The sequence below is a fragment of the Peromyscus leucopus genome, chromosome 13, assembly GCF_004664715.2.
Source record: "Peromyscus leucopus breed LL Stock chromosome 13, UCI_PerLeu_2.1, whole genome shotgun sequence".
NCBI classification, from domain to species: domain Eukaryota; kingdom Metazoa; phylum Chordata; class Mammalia; order Rodentia; family Cricetidae; genus Peromyscus; species Peromyscus leucopus.
Window position 1 is genome coordinate 40,404,844 of NC_051074.1, and position 15,314 is coordinate 40,420,157.

General features: G+C 48.1%; 1 protein-coding gene across 2 annotated transcripts in view; it reads left to right on the top strand.

The window, feature by feature from the left end:
- The first annotated feature begins 3,511 nt into the window (after positions 1 to 3,511).
- Positions 3,512 to 15,314, top strand: part of Mreg (melanoregulin) — a 62,458-nt gene continuing 50,655 nt past the window's right edge. Inside the window, exon 1 of one of the 2 annotated variants that reach the window (XM_028870028.2) lies at positions 3,512 to 3,777. In XM_028870028.2, coding sequence (XP_028725861.1) covers positions 3,683 to 3,777 — 95 coding nt within the window. In that variant the 5' untranslated portion in view covers positions 3,512 to 3,682. Of the gene's footprint in view, positions 3,778 to 3,884; positions 3,903 to 15,314 lie in introns of those variants that run through there. The other variant, XM_037210299.1, reaches the window with a different exon arrangement.

A 15,314-nucleotide genomic window follows, 5' to 3' on the forward strand; every position in this document is an offset into this window, starting at 1 on the left:
TCCAAACTATACTAATTGTTTTCAAAACAGACTCAGAGTTTTCCTTGCCACAGAGAAGTCTGAAAATAGAGGCTGGCTTCTTTCCTAGCTCTGCTTTGAAAACAAGCAGCTGACGACTCGGGTGAGTCACCAGTGGCCCCAGGGAACTGCCAACTCCCCCGGCATCAGGTGCCCGGGGGCTCTTGGTAAATGTCAGATGCTACTGTGTGTGTGGCTGGTGATGCTGTCGTCAACTCAGGCAGTGGAGTCGTGCGTGGAGCACCTCTCTGAAAAGGGAATCTCCGTGCTGCCCAGTGAAGGATGTCTGAAAGGGGAAATGGGCTGTTGGATGTGCTCACCGAGCTGAAGGTGGTGGAGAAGGTTCCTGTTGTAGCTCGGGAAATTAAGAGAAGCAGGAAGGGGGACAGCTCCCAGGAAGACCTCTGACAGACACTGAGGTGATGGGCCTTAAAGAGCCAATAACCAGGCAAGCTCTGTGAAGTGGGGAAAGGCGGCGTGGGTTCGAACCCTGGGCCCCACCTGGTGGAGAGAACCAATTCCTGCAAGTTGTCCTCTGAAGCCCACATGTGTTGTCAGGGCACTCATAGTCCCCCACCCCACACACACACCATAAATAGATGCAATAAGTGAACTTTAAAAAGAGAACTTCAAGCAGGGTGGTGGTGGCACACGCCTTTAATCCAGCACTTGGGAGGCAGAGGCAGGCAGATCTCTGTGAGTTCGAGGCCAGCCTGGTCTACAGAGCGAGATCCAGGACAGGCTCCAAAAGCTGCACAGAGAAACCCTGTCTCGAGAAAAAAAAAAAGGGGGGGGGGAGGAACCTCAACTGTTTTATGTATGTCTTAAAAAATTTAACTTAGAAAAAGTAGGCATAAACTGGACATGATTTTTACTAGGGCTGACTGTTAACCTCTTGATCCAATCCATTAAAAAGACGCTGTCCGGTTGTGGGGGGCCAGCCCGAATTCTCCCCCAGGGTACTCTTGAGGAGGGAGAAGTGAGAAATATGTAGACAGAGTAGAGAGGGAAGACACAGAAACACAGGATAGCTCAGGAGGGCCTGGGTCAAAACCCACCAGACCTTCTGTCTCTTCAAAAGGGCTTTTTTGTTTTTCGAGACAGGGTTTCTCTGTGTATCTTTTCGCCTTTCCTGGAACTCACTCTTGTAGCCCAGGCTGGCCTCAAATTGACAGAGATCCACCTGGCTCTGCCTCCTGAGTGCTGGGATTAAAGGCGTGCGCCACCACCGCCCACTAAAGGGCTTTTATAGGAAGGCCAAGGGGTGGAGCAAAGGACCCCCCAGCATAGCCAAGTGTAGCCCATCCCAACCATCTGGGGGTGACAATGCAGGTGGTCAAGCCATCCCCTAATGCAGCCCAGCTGTGGAAAGCAAGCTCAGATCTCTCTAGGAAGCTTTTTTTGTTTGTTTTTCGAGACAGGGTTTCTCTGTGTAGCTTTGCGCCTTTCCTGGAACTCGCTTTGGAGACCAGGCTGGCCTCGAACTCACAGAGATCCGTCTGGCTCTGCCTCCGGATTGCTGGGATTAAAGGCGTGCACCACCACTGCCCGGCACTAGGAAGCTTTTGTGGGCTCCCACAGTCTGTGGGCTGGGCTGGCGCTGGCCTAACATGAGCAAAGCCCTGAGTTTGATCCCTAGCACGGTATAAACCAGTGTGGCAGCAAATACATGTAATCACAGCTCTAAGGAGGCTGAGGTAGGAGGATCAGGAGTTCAAGGTCATCTTCAGCTATATAGGAAGTTTGAAGTCATTCTAGCTACATGAGACCTTTTCAAAACAAAATACTGGGGTCCTGGGGGTGTAAGCTCAAGGGTAGAGCCTGGTGTGACCCCCAAGCACACACACAGCCCTCTGTGGTACTTGTTCTCTCCCTTTCTGCCTTTTTTCCCTCTATAGTATATACTAACTTCATGTTAACCTACTTGGTAAATACTTACTTCCTTTCTCTAATTCTCCCTCTTAAATGTTCACAAGAGTGTGGACTTTTTGCTGGTTTTATTCACTGCTGTGTTCACATGTTCTATAACATGCCTAGCATATAGCTGATAATAAACATTTATCGGAGGCTGGAGAGAGATGGATCAGTGGTTGAAAGCACGGTGGCTGCTCTTCCAAAGGACTGGGGTTCAATTCCCAGCACCCACATGGCAGCTCACAACTGTCTGTAACTCCAATTCCAGGGGATCTGACACCCTCACACAGGCATACCTGCAGGCAAAACACCAATCACTGCTCATAAAATAATAAATTAAAAAAAACATTAATCAAATAAATCAGATTGGCGGAGACTAAAAAAAAAAAAAAAAGCTTGTGTCTTGTATTGGTGGGAATAGGACATTTGTAAGCCAGAGTCTAGATTGGAATTGTTCACTGGAGACCAATTTGTCAAGATTCATCAAAATTAAAGGGGCATCTATCTTATGCAACCACCAAAAATTTATTCACTTGATGTAGATGCACCCAGGTACATGTTCAAGGGTGTGCACTGTGGCCCTGCATCTTAGTAGAAAATGCTGGCATTGGTCTACATGTGCACCATCGGGAGTCTGTTTAAATGACACTCTGGCATGCATAGATTGCATCACATGTCCGGGTTAGGAAGACAGAAAGGTACACACGCCGATGCAGTAGTCTGCACGACGCTGAGTGAAACAAGCCAGCCACAAAAATGGGAAGGGTTGGAAGGAGGGAAGGGAGAGGATTGGTAATTATCATTTCAGAAAATAAAAAAATATTTTAAATGGGTGTGGTAAGTTTCTGTTTGGACCTGAAAAAAAAACGGGGTCAGCAGGGCGTAGTGGCCCACGCCTTTAATCCCATCGCTCTGAGGCAGAGGCAGGAGGATCTCTGTGAGTTCAAGGCCAGCCGGGTCTACAAAGCGAGTTCCAGGGCAGCTCAATAAAGAAACCCTGTCTGGAAAAACCAAAACCCAGAACAAACAACAAACAAAACAAAACAAAACACCCCACCCCCCCAAAAAAAGGAGGAGGGTTTTGGGGGCTGGAGAGTTAGATGGCTTAGCGGTTAAGTGCACTGAGGCTCTTGCAGACGACCTGGATTCTGTTCCCAGCACCTACTTGGTAGCTCACAATAAAACCAGCATCGACTTGGTAACTCACATCTCTATCATAAATATCAACAGTTCTAGAACTCACAAGCGATTGCTTTTTTTTTTTTTTTTTAAATCCTGTTTAAGGGTTGAAAGTTTGAACAAAAAATCTTTTCAAAGCTTGTACTGCGGGGAGACCTTTCACTTCCCCCGCCGTGAAGCCCATTAAAAGGACGGTTGGGTTCGGCCTCGTGCTGCAGACCCCGCGGGGGCCGGGCGGCGGTCACCCACCCCACCCCACCCCACCCCTCCACCCACCCCCCGGGGTTCCGCCGTGCGTCCGGTGCTGTGCGGCTGGAAACGCGCGCTCGCTCCTTAGAGGGCAGCCGCGGGGCGTCGCGGGGACGCATGCGCTCGGGCGACACCCGGGGAATTAAAACCGGAGGAGAGGGAAAGAGCTCCGGCAGAAACGCGCCGCTTCGCGTCCCCCCTCCGGCCGGCCGCGGCGTGATGCGCACGGCCCGGCCCGTGACGCCGCGGCCACCCACGTCCCCGCGCCCCAGCTGCCATCGCGTGCCGGGCTCTGGGACCCCGGCGCCGGGCCTCGCTCCCCATGGGGCTGCGCCGCTGGCTCCGGAGCGCCTGCTGCTGCTGCCCGTGCCGGTGCCTGGAGGAGCCCGCGCGGCCCGAGAAGGAGCCGCTGGTCAGGTGCGTACGGTACCCGGGGGTCCCCTGAACCGGGGACACAGGGGTGAGGTGGGGTGGGGGGGTCCTGTGAGGTCACACCGCGGCGTCATCCGAGCCCCTCCGGCCCCCATCCCAGCGTGTCTCCGGTAAAGACGTTTTTTTTTTTTTTTTTTAAGCTTCAGATCCTTGGGTCTGATTTTTGTGTGGCTCGGAGAACGCAGGTCCCCAGAGGCTGATGGTGCCCTCCGGGGAAACGCCACTGATGATGAGTGCAGGGACAGGGGCTGGGCAGAGAGGTTTCCCAGAGAGAGGTTTTGGGGGTCCCATCGGAGGAGACGGACGCGGGTGGGTTTCCTTGTCACTCAGCAAGAAAGTTTGGCTATCCATGTCAGGACCGAAAGAAGTCGAGCTCAGCGACTGGACATAAGGAGATGTTTGTCATGATAAACACAGCGCGAGTTGTACCGGGGGCTGTGTGTTGTAGTGGAAGCCGTGAAATGTGAGGAAATTTAATGCTCGTTAGCTATGTGCTAAAAGAGAGTTTGTGAAGGAACCCTAGGCACAGATATGCTTGATTTTTTTTTTTTTTTTTTATTTTAGCGACACTTTCATATAGGCAGAAGCATAAGGGGTTGAAGAAAGAGGCACCCAGGAGTAAGACATATCCACATGTGGGTACCGGCAGAGAGGACACGGATTTCTGTTTTTCCTTAAAATGATTTTTCTATCGCGAGTTTGCTGAAATCAAAGTTGCACCAAGTCGTGCCTCAGGGAGCAGAATATTTAGAATGAAATTAGGGCACAGGATGTAGGTTGGAATTCCAGGCTCGGTGAACAAGCTCTGAAAAGCCAGGGCAGCTTTAAGGAATACGCAACGAATACAATAATGCTTGTACAACTCTTTCTGAAGCATGACTTACCGTTCCTTATCCTGTCAAGTCCAGACACTTCCCTTGACTTTGGAGGGTTACATAACCCGTCTGCTCGTATTTTCCAGAGCATTAAGCGCCGCTGTAGGAACAATCCACTCTTAGTCCCTTCAGGCTGGAGGCCAATGGTGACCTTTTGCCTTCTCCCCCTTTCCAAAAGCTGGTTTTCAAGTAGTCTCGTTTGATCACGTGGCTCTTTTTCATCTTCCTCCTGCGATTCAGGAATTTATCATCTTGTTGTTTGGTGAGCACACGGGTATTCAGTGGAACATATCTAGACACACTAGCCACTATATACATATATACATACATACATACATACATACATACACACATATATATACACACACCACACACACACACACACACACACACACACACACACACACACGCACGCACACGCGCGCACACACACACAATATGTAGACCTGTAGACATGGCTGACCTGTAACCGGCAGAGATCCACTTGCCTCCTGAGTGCTGTGATTAAAGGCATGTTCCACCTCTCCGGGCTACCATACGTATGTTTGGTTGTTTTTGCTAATAGCCCTCTCACTTAGATTTTGAGATTACTCTGTGCCGGGAGAAACTGAATTACCTATCTTTAATTTAAAAGGCAATAGGTAACAGTGTAGGATTTTTATCTCAGGACTCCAGGCTCCCGGTTATTATGAAATAACAGCCTTCAGGTTAGTTTCATCCACAGCTTTGGGTATTTCTAGTGTTTTTTTTTTTTTTTCTTCAAGGATTGCTAGACTTCTGGTAACTTTTATTTTGAAATGGAGACCCTCTTCTGTCTTGCTTTATGTCCAGTGGATGAAAGTCCATGAATTTTGTGATGATGATGATGATTTTAGAAGATAAGATTAGCCAGGCATGGTAGAGCAGGCCTGCAGAGGCAGGAGAGTCAGGTAGGTGTTCAAAGCAGCCTCGGCTACAGAAGTTTATACACAAGGACCTACCTAAAAAGAAATGTTTAAAAATTAGGACGATCTAGTCACGTGGAGCAGCATAGCAATGTGTTGATGAATCAATCCAGCTACCTGGGCTGAGTCACATGAGTGGGTGACTGGCCGTGAGTTATGGAGCCGATTTGTGCCCACAGTTTCCCTGTGTCTTTGTTAAGGGCGATGATGATAGCACATACTTCAAAGGATTGCAGGGGAAAAGGGAAGGAGGTCATCCATGCCCAGTGCTTAATAGAGCACCCGACAACATAGTAACTACTCCATAAATTTTAATTATTGTTAATTTTCATTGTTATTCTTATGAGCATGTGAGTGTGAGTGGACTTGTCTCATCTGGTCACGGGTTATCCTGACGCCATTTTGATAGAACCATCTCAGAAGGGCAGCTTATTAATGGGCCGGTGAGGTGGTGGTGATACACATGTGTCTGCAGGTCCTTGAATGTTCTTCTCCACCCTAGTCACGTGAAGATCTGGTTCGGAGTTCATTGTTTTAGTTTATTATTATCATTGCATATTTGTCTGTGTGTGTGTGTGTGATATGCGTGCACATGTGTATGCATGGTGTGTGTGCAAGGGTGTGCATATGTGCAGGTGTATGTGCATGTAGAGGCCTGGGGTTGACGTCGGGTGTCTTCTTGGTTGCTTTGCACCCTGTATATTGAGGCCAAGTCTCTCACCTGAATTCAGACCTGGCTAGCCATTTGCCAGGGAGCCCTGGTCTCTGCCTCCTGAGCTGGAATTACAGGCAGATGGCCATGCCCACCTGGCATATATGTGGGTTCTGGGGATCCAAACTAGTCCTCACATGTTCTCACACTGGCATGACAAGTACTTCACCTGGTGAGTTGTCTCTCCAGCCCCTCGTTTATTTATTTATTTTTGTTTTTTTGAGACAGGCTTTCTCCACGTAGTTTTGGTGCCTGTCCTGGATCTCGCCCTGTAGACCAGGCTGGCCTCGAACTCACAGAGATCCACCTGCCTCTGCCTCCTGAGTGTTGGGATTAAAGGCGTGTGCCACCATGGCCCAGCCTCTATTATATTTTATTAATGTGTGTGTGTGTGTGTGTGTGTGTGTCTGCCTGCCTGTCTGTGTATGTGTATGTATGTTGGCATGCTTGAGCTATGGCTTGTGTGTGGAGGTCAGAGGACAACTTGTGGGAGCCAGTTTTATCTTCTATTTCCTGTGAGTCCTGGAGGTTGAACTCGGGTCAGCAGGCTTGGCAGGAAGCATAGTTACCTGCTGAGCCATCTCCTCAGCCAGCTATTGTACTGTTTAGTTCCAGTGTATTTTTAACTCCTCAAAAGACAAAAACAAACAAACAGAAAAACCCACTCCAGGACTGTTGCACAAAGAAAGCCCGTCTTGAAAAAGAAAAACAACAAGAACAAAACAAAAACACAAAGCTAGCATACTTTCTAGCAGTCACTCTTCCTATTTTTCTCACCACCATTCAGTGGTTACCAAACAACCAGTCATTTATCATTATACATTTGCCCGTTTTGGAGATTTTGTGTGAGTGGGATCATAATTGGCCTTTTGCGTGTAGCTTTCTTTCACTTAGCATGATTTTTTTTTCACGGTTTAATGTGTTGGAGTCTGTATTAACACTCCATTTTTTAAAAAGATTTATTTATTATGTATACAGTATTCTGTCTGCATGTATGCCTGCCCACCAGAAGATCTCATTACAGATGGTTGTGAGCCACCACGTGGACGCTGGGAATTGAACTCAGGACCTCTGGAAGAGCAGCCAGTGTTCTTAACCTCTGAGCTATCTCTCCAGTCCTCCATTCTTTTTTTTATGGCTGCATATTATTTCTTTGTGTGGACTGATCTTATATTATTATTATTATTATTATTTTATTTATTCACCCACTCTGGACATTTGGATGATTTCTACTTTTGCCTTTTGTGAATAATGTGAATAGTGTGTGAATGTTTGTGGGCAGGCTTCTGTGTAGACATGGTTTCAGCTCCCTTGGGTGAAGACGTCAGAGTGGAATTGCTGGGTCACGTGGCCAGTGTGTGTTCGACTTCTGAGGACCTGCTGTTGTTTCTGAAGAGCCCGGCTTGAAGCACTGATGAGGTGAAGTCATGTGGCCAGATGTCTCCCATTATTATCGAGGACTTCAGCTTTTCACGCCATCTTTTCATCTTTCCCCTTCTAACAAACTGGCTTTTCACAGCCGGCTTTGTCCCTTAAACCATCCTTTCCTAGCTCTGAGAACGCTCTCCGTGTTTTATTTTAGTCCCAGCGCCGTAGTGCCTGCCTGGGAAGAGGTACCCTCCGGGGAGGCTACACAGCCACCTGTGTGTGTGGCCTCCTCCAGTCCTTTCTCAAAGCTGCTCCAGGGACTCGGGTTATCGTCAGTCTCAGCTGCCTTGCCAGTTTGAGACCTTGATCCTTCGGCTTTTCTGGAGACTTATGTCTCTGAGGAGGAAGGCTTCTTCTTTCTGTGCCTCCGTGTCTTCTCTCCCCAACTTGTCCCCTTCCTTTCCCTCTAGAAACATCCCGAGATCCCCCTGACTAGGCATTCACCTTGATGACACCATGACCTTTAACTGCCGTTCCCTGACGTCCTCTGTATCCCACACAAACGTCTTTGAAGAGCAGGTGCCTGGACCCCCACTGCCTTCTTGACTACGGTTGCTGAGACTGATACCCAAGTCTGGGTCAGGCCTGGGGTTATGCATTGTAGGGGCTGTGCTAGGTGGTTTGGCTGTGGACAGAGTTTGGAACACACAGCTCTAAAAGCTATGCTCAGCAGGTTAACGTTTTCATGCCGGCGCGAGGGCTGGGATTTGGATCTCCAGAGTCCATGTAAAAAGCTGGGTTGGGTGGTTGTGTCAACCTGTACGTAATCCCAGTGCTTGGAGGGTGGGACAGGAGATTCCCAGAGCGAGCTGGCTAGCCAGACTACTTGAAACTGACTCCAGTGAACAAAAGACCTGCCTCAGCGCAAGAAGAATCTTGACATCAACCTTGGGCCTTCACGTGTGTGCATATGCACACATGCACACACCATGCATGCATACATACACACACACATGCAAAAGAACTAAAAGCTATGCTTTGATGCAGTGGAAGGGCGGTTACCACATGGGACATGCCCATATAGGTACCATCTAGTTGTGGGGCTCCTGGTCTTTTCTGATCCTGAAATCAGACTTCTAGTTAGATGCAGATCGTGTTTTTGAAAGTTGCAGGTGGAAATTGGCTGTTCCTCTCTCACTGTACTGGTTACCCACTGCCCTGCCCGGATGCTCCGATCTGTCCGTTCCCATTGCCTCCTCCCTGGAGTCTAACTCTGCATTCACTGTCTCTGTCTGTAACCAGCTGGTGAGCTGGCTTCCTACCTGCCGCCTTTGCTGACGTCATGGTTGTTAGCAGCAACGCGTTATTTTCTGTCCCCCTCCCCCCCAGCAAGTGTGTGTGTGTGTGTGTGTGTGTAGAATGTATGAGGAGTGTGTGAGCAGAAGCCAGAGGAGGATGTCTGGTACCCCGCTTTTACACAACACACTATTCTAACGAGATGGAGTCTTACAGAATCCAGAGCTAGGCTGGCAGCCAGCAAGCCTCCATGGTCCCTCCGTCTCTGCCCCCTGGATGCGCTGTGGCTACCAGAGTGTGAGCACGGTCATGCCCAGCCTTTTATGTGAATGCTTGGGATTTGAACTCAGGTCCCCATGATTGCGCAGCAGGTGCTTGTACCTGGTGAGCGATCTCTCCGGTTTCCTATTTTCTCTCCTGAGAAACTTTGCTGGGGTTGTAAGGTCCGCTTCAGTTACTCCCTTTTGGAGGAGATGTTGGGACATCTCCCTAAGAGGTTAAGGGTGCCTCTTTATTTTTACCCTTGGGCCTCTTCCTGCCTCCTGCCAGCTGTCACAGTTATAAGGCGTATAATGTAAGTCTGTCGAGACTGGGGGTCTCAGGCCAGCATCTGGAGGCTGAAGGCTTTTCACTTTTGTATCCCCTGTGGTACCCAGTACGGAGAGCCACAATGGAGTAAGAATTGAGTAAAAGTATTTTTGACTATTTATAATTATAGCTATCCATTTATTAATTGCTTGCTATGTGTAAATTTTTAAAATTATTTTAAAAAGATCATGATGACTAATAAAACAGACAGCAACGATTCTGACATGCGCCTTAAGAAAGGATGATAATGTCCCTGTGTCTGCCACTGTTGTGTGTACCCTCAGTTTCATCATCTTTCCTCCTCCAAAGGTGACCTCTAAATGAAATTAGCATCCTTAAACTTTATGTACAAGGTACATATTGCATTCAGGCTCTTGCATAAGTGAGATTTCTTTGCACATATTGTCATTTAATTTGACCAAAGGAGATAGACGTTAGGTATCTGTTCATAAATGAGGAGTCCTGAGCACAGAGAAACTAAATAATAAATTCAGGGTTATAACTAATAGGAGAGACTATTTGAAAAGCAGTTGTGGGGCTGGAAAGGTGGCTGAGCAGTTAAGAGCGTGGCTGCTCTTCTAAGCGGCCCTGGGTTTGAATTCCTAGCACCCACAAGGTGACTCACAGCTATCTGTAACTCCAGTTCTAAGGCTTTGTATGCCCTTTTCTGGCCTCGGAGGGAACCAGCCATGTACACGGTGCACAGACATGCATGTAAAACACCCATGCATATAAAAGAAAATAATTTTTTTTTTCTTCAAAACAGGGTTTCTTTGTGTAACAGTTCTGGATGTCCTGGAACTCACTTTGTAGACCAGGCTGGCCTTGAACTCAAAGAGATCTGCCTATCTGCCTCCCAAGCCCTGGGATTAAAGGCGTGCACCACCAACACCTGGTTTAAATAAAATAAATAAGTCTTAAGGGGAAAGAGAAAACAGCATTGTGATGATGCACGCCTGTAAATGTGTACTTGTACTTGGGAGATGTGGAAGCAGGAGGACCAGAAGTTCAAGGTCTTTGAGATGTGGTGACTATGCCTTTAATCCCAGCACTCCATGGCAGAGGTGTGGGTGGTTCTCTGTGGGTTTGAGGCCAACCTGGTCTACATAGAGTTCCATGTTTGTCAGGGTGACATAGTAAGACTCTCTTTTACACACACACACACACACACACACACACACACACACACACACACGTCAGCCTTGGTTATATAGTGAGTTCAGGACCAGCCTAGAATCTACCAGACCCTGTCCGGAAAAGAAAAAGGATGTGAGTGCATGTCCGTCTGGTTCAAAGCCTGTATTCAGGAGCTGGAATGACGGCTCAGTTGGTCCAGGGCTTGCCTTGCAGGCATGAGGACCTGAGTTTGATCTGCAGCGCCCATGGGGAAAAGTCAGGCATGACAGTGCTTGCAATCCCCAAACCAGGGGGTCCTACTCCCTGAGGAGGTGGAGACAGGCAAGATCCTTGTAGCCTACTAGACTAGCTCTAGGCCAGTGAGAGACTCTGTCTCAAAAAACAAAGTGGCGGCTGGGCGGTGGTGGCGCACGCCTTTAATCCCAGCACTCGGGAGGCAGAGCCAGGCAGATCTCTGTGAGTTCGAGGCCAGCCTGGGCTATCAAGTGAGTTCCAGGAAAGGCACAAAGCTACACAGGGAAACCCTGTCTCAACCCCCCCCCCCCCAAAAAAAAAAAAAAACCCAACCAACCAAACATAAAAAGTGGCATTCCCTGAGGAACAATGCCAGAGGTTGTTCTCTGGCCTCTGCATGCAAGAGGCCACACATCTGTACATGCCCATGCCTTGCATAGAAACTGACATACTTTCTAAAAATAACCTCATATTAATATGTTATAAACATTATTAGATATCATTGCTTTAGCTTCTGCCATTTTGGTCCCTTTCCCCTTCCTTTCCTTGCTAGATTTATGGATACATTCTACCATGCCTGATTCTTTATGTGGATGCTGGGCATCTGAACCCAGGTCCTCACACTTGCCTAGGACTTTAGGAAATGAGCCATCTCCCTAGCCACCCTTCCATTTTAAAAATGTCCTCCATTATTAAAATTTGTCGATTCAGATGTATGGGTACCTTGGCCCTGGTAGTCGAGCTAAGGTGGGAGGTTAGGGTCTCGGCTTTCTTTCGGTAAGCTGTGAGGTTTGGAAGTCATCTCTTTACCTCCTTAGGCAGGCACTGTTAGGCAGAGAGAAGCCCAAGTCTTCTGATACCGTACAGCCTCTTGACACATGACCAGAGGCCTCAGAAAGAGGCCAAGCGCTGGGCGGTGGTGGCACACGCCTTTAATCCCAGCACTTGGGAGGCAGAGGCAGGTGGATCTCTGAGTTCAAGGCCAGCCTGGTCTACAAAGAGAGATCCAGAATAGGCACCAAAACTACACAGAGAAGCCCTGTCTCGAAAAACAAAACAAACAAACAAAAAAGCCAGGATAGAACATGTAGTGTAATGATACATGTAACCTCTCATAAGCATTGCCTTGGTACCTTTTCAGTGAAAAGGGATTCTTCTTTTTTAAAAATAATTTATTTTATTTTATGTGCATTGGTGTTTTGGCTGCATGTATGTCTGTATGAGAGTGTCAGGTGCCCTGGGACTAGAGTTACAGGACAGTTGTGAGCTGCCACGTGGGTGCTGGGAATCGAACCTGGGTCCTCTGGAAGAGCAGCCAGTGCCCTTAACCGCTGAGCCATCTCAACAGCCCCCAGAAAAGGGATTCTTACCCCTCCATTTTTATTACCTGTTAGTAACGGGGAGCATCACCATTATTTTCTGGGTATTCAGAGGCAGAAGAAGCAGAGAGAACCACCAAGCATGCTTGAGTTTTTCTGTAACCCAGACAGGCCTTGAACCTGTGGTACTCCGGCCTCAAGCATCCCGAGTAGCTGGGACTCACAGTCCTGTACCACAGGCCTGACTTAAAATGTTAACTGTTGGTGATCTCAGTTTGCTCTAGACAATTATTTTGCATCCGCAGAAAGGTTGTTTTGGGAAGGGATGGGATTTCTCTGAATGTCCCTCAGGCCATGTAGACAGGAAATAGTTTGAGCCATCCTACTTCAGGATGCTGACAAGGAGGAGTCTCAAGGAAGCATCTCTGACATTTCATCCTCCCTGAACTCGCCCTAATCCTTCCCAGGTTGTCTTTCATGCCCATGGTAGAGTACGCACTGTTGAAAGGGCTTTGTATTTGTTAGTTGAATATTGCCCTAACCTATGCGACACAGCTGTTAGTCACCTTCTATGAAGTTACCGCGACACCAAATGAGTAGATACTGAACCCCTGATCCGGAAGGTTCCACAAGGAAAGTTATGTTCCCATGAGTGAATTCACCAGCTGGTCAACACCTCATCTTCTTTCATGTGTCTGTTGAATGACACCTCACTGTTCATTAACATTGAAACTCATCGGGAACAACTGCCATGTGTCACGTGTGCATGGAGTTTATTTAGCACATGTCTTTTATTATTTTGTTGTGTAGAACTCAAGCTGACTTCAGACTTGCTGTGTAGCTGAGGATGATCTTGAACTTTTGATCCTTTGACTCTTCCAAGCGCTAGGATTTTAGGTTCACACTACCGTACCTAGTTTACTCAGTGCCGGGGATTGAACCAGAGATTTGTGCGTGTAAGACAAGTACCTACCGCTGAGCTACCTCTCCATCCCACACACATGTATTTTCACATTTCAGCGTCGCACTTGGGGGCATCCTAAACAGCCAGATCACCAGTGAAAAGTACAAAAACGAAAAAATATGCCACAATAAAACTTTTTTTTTTTTCATTTTACAGGGTGGACTTAGGTGACCTTTGAGTTGATTTGAGTTATGTGTATTACAAAAAGGACACTTGTTGCCAGCATTTTATCTAAAACAAGAGAAGTAGGGTGCTGCCTACCCAGCCTCGATTGGGAATGTTCACCTGAGCTTTTCCTTGCTCTGCCTTCCCGAGTATGACCTTAAAACTATCCATTTTAGGGTTTAGGTAAATTTTAGTGAGTGGGAAAAACTTCAAATATAAGATAAAGGAGATCAACGAACTAACGTCTACACTTAACATTAGAAGAAACCGAGGCCTAGAGAGCTTCAGTAACTTGCTGAAAGGCGTGCATGGCCGAGGCAGGATTCGCACCCTGTTACATTTTGGTGTCACTGTGAGCACAGAACCCTTCCAGGACGCAGAGGGGTTACATCTCCAGCTGCTCATAAGCTGTGTGCTAGAGATTGTGTGTTGAGTGTGAGACTTCCTTGAATTGTGGTAGCCTGGGGTCCAGAGCCCTGAGCCCCTTTCCCTGTCCTGAGGCTAGAGATGAGGTGCCAGTGTGGAGGAAGGACAAGGGTTGAGTGGGGGGGCGCGTTCATGGCATTTGAAGGGGTCATCTCCTTCTTAGAAGTGCATCGCCTCTTATATGTGTAGAGTCTTTCATTTTACAGGCTGAACTCACATGACCTTTGAGCTGATGGAATCACCCTTCGAAGGGCTTACAGAAAGTTGGCAGGTGTGTTGATGTGGGTGAGAGCTCTCAGCCTGGCGTCCAGATGGCCGGGTTTTCTCCCTGCAGCACACTGTTGGATTTGCAGAGCCAGGCTTCAGCCGATTGTGAAGGGCGGACGCATCTCATCCCTGACTTCCTGTGCTGCAGGTTCTGGTCTGCTCCAGCAGAGAGTGCTTCACGGGAGTCAGTGGGAGACATTCGGGGTTCCACTGCAGGAGAGTGCCTTGATCCATGAATCCCATTTGAGGGCTGACACGTTTACCTTCTTGAGACAGAGCAAAGATGGAAAACATGGGTGTAGACTGAAGTTTCTGTCCTGCCTGGTCCTGCAACTGTTCAGTCCCAAATAAACACACAGAAGCTTCTTACATTAGTTACAAACTGTTTGTCTATGGTTCTGGCTTCTTGCTAGCTTTTTTGGTTGTTGTTCCCCTCCTCCCCCGAGAGAGGGTTTCACTGTGTAGCTTGAGCCTGTCCTGTAGACCAGGCTGGCCTCAAACGCAGAGAGATCCACCTGCCTCTGCCTCCCGAGCGCTGGGATTAAAGGCGTGCGCCACCACCGCCTGGCTGCTAGCTGCCTCTTAGAACTTAACTCAACCTATTCCTATTCATCTATGTTTTGCCACGTGGTCTCGTGGCATTACCTGTTCTCTCTCATCTCTTGCTTCTCCTGGCGGCGGCTTGGAGCATCTCCGTGACTCCATCCTGCTTCATCTCTGTCTTCAGTTTGAATGTACTGCCTGACCTTATTCTGCCTTGCCATTGGCTAAACTGCTTTATTTATCAACCAATGAGAGCAACACATTCACAGCCTGCAGAAAGATATCCCACCACACACACACGGGCTATTCCTGGAGCTCAGAGGTCAATGCGAGTTCTGAGTGTTTCAATAACAAAGGAAAAGGTCCCGTAAACAGTGAACAGCTCTGAGCCCCACTATTTATAGGATGTTTTCCTTTGTTATTGAAACACTCTTAACAATATTAATTCTGCATGGCCTGGTACTTACTATGTAGACTGGGCTTATCCAGAACTCACGGGGATCCTCCTGCCTCTGCCTCCCAAGTGCTGGGATTAGAGGCGTGGTACCATTCTAGTGCAGAGGTGTTTTTGTTTGCATGAATGTCTGTGTGCATCGTGTGCTTGCCTAATGCCCCGGAGGGCCAGAAGAAGACATCAGATCCTCTGGAGCTGGAGTTCCAGGTGGTTCTAAGCCACCACGTGGG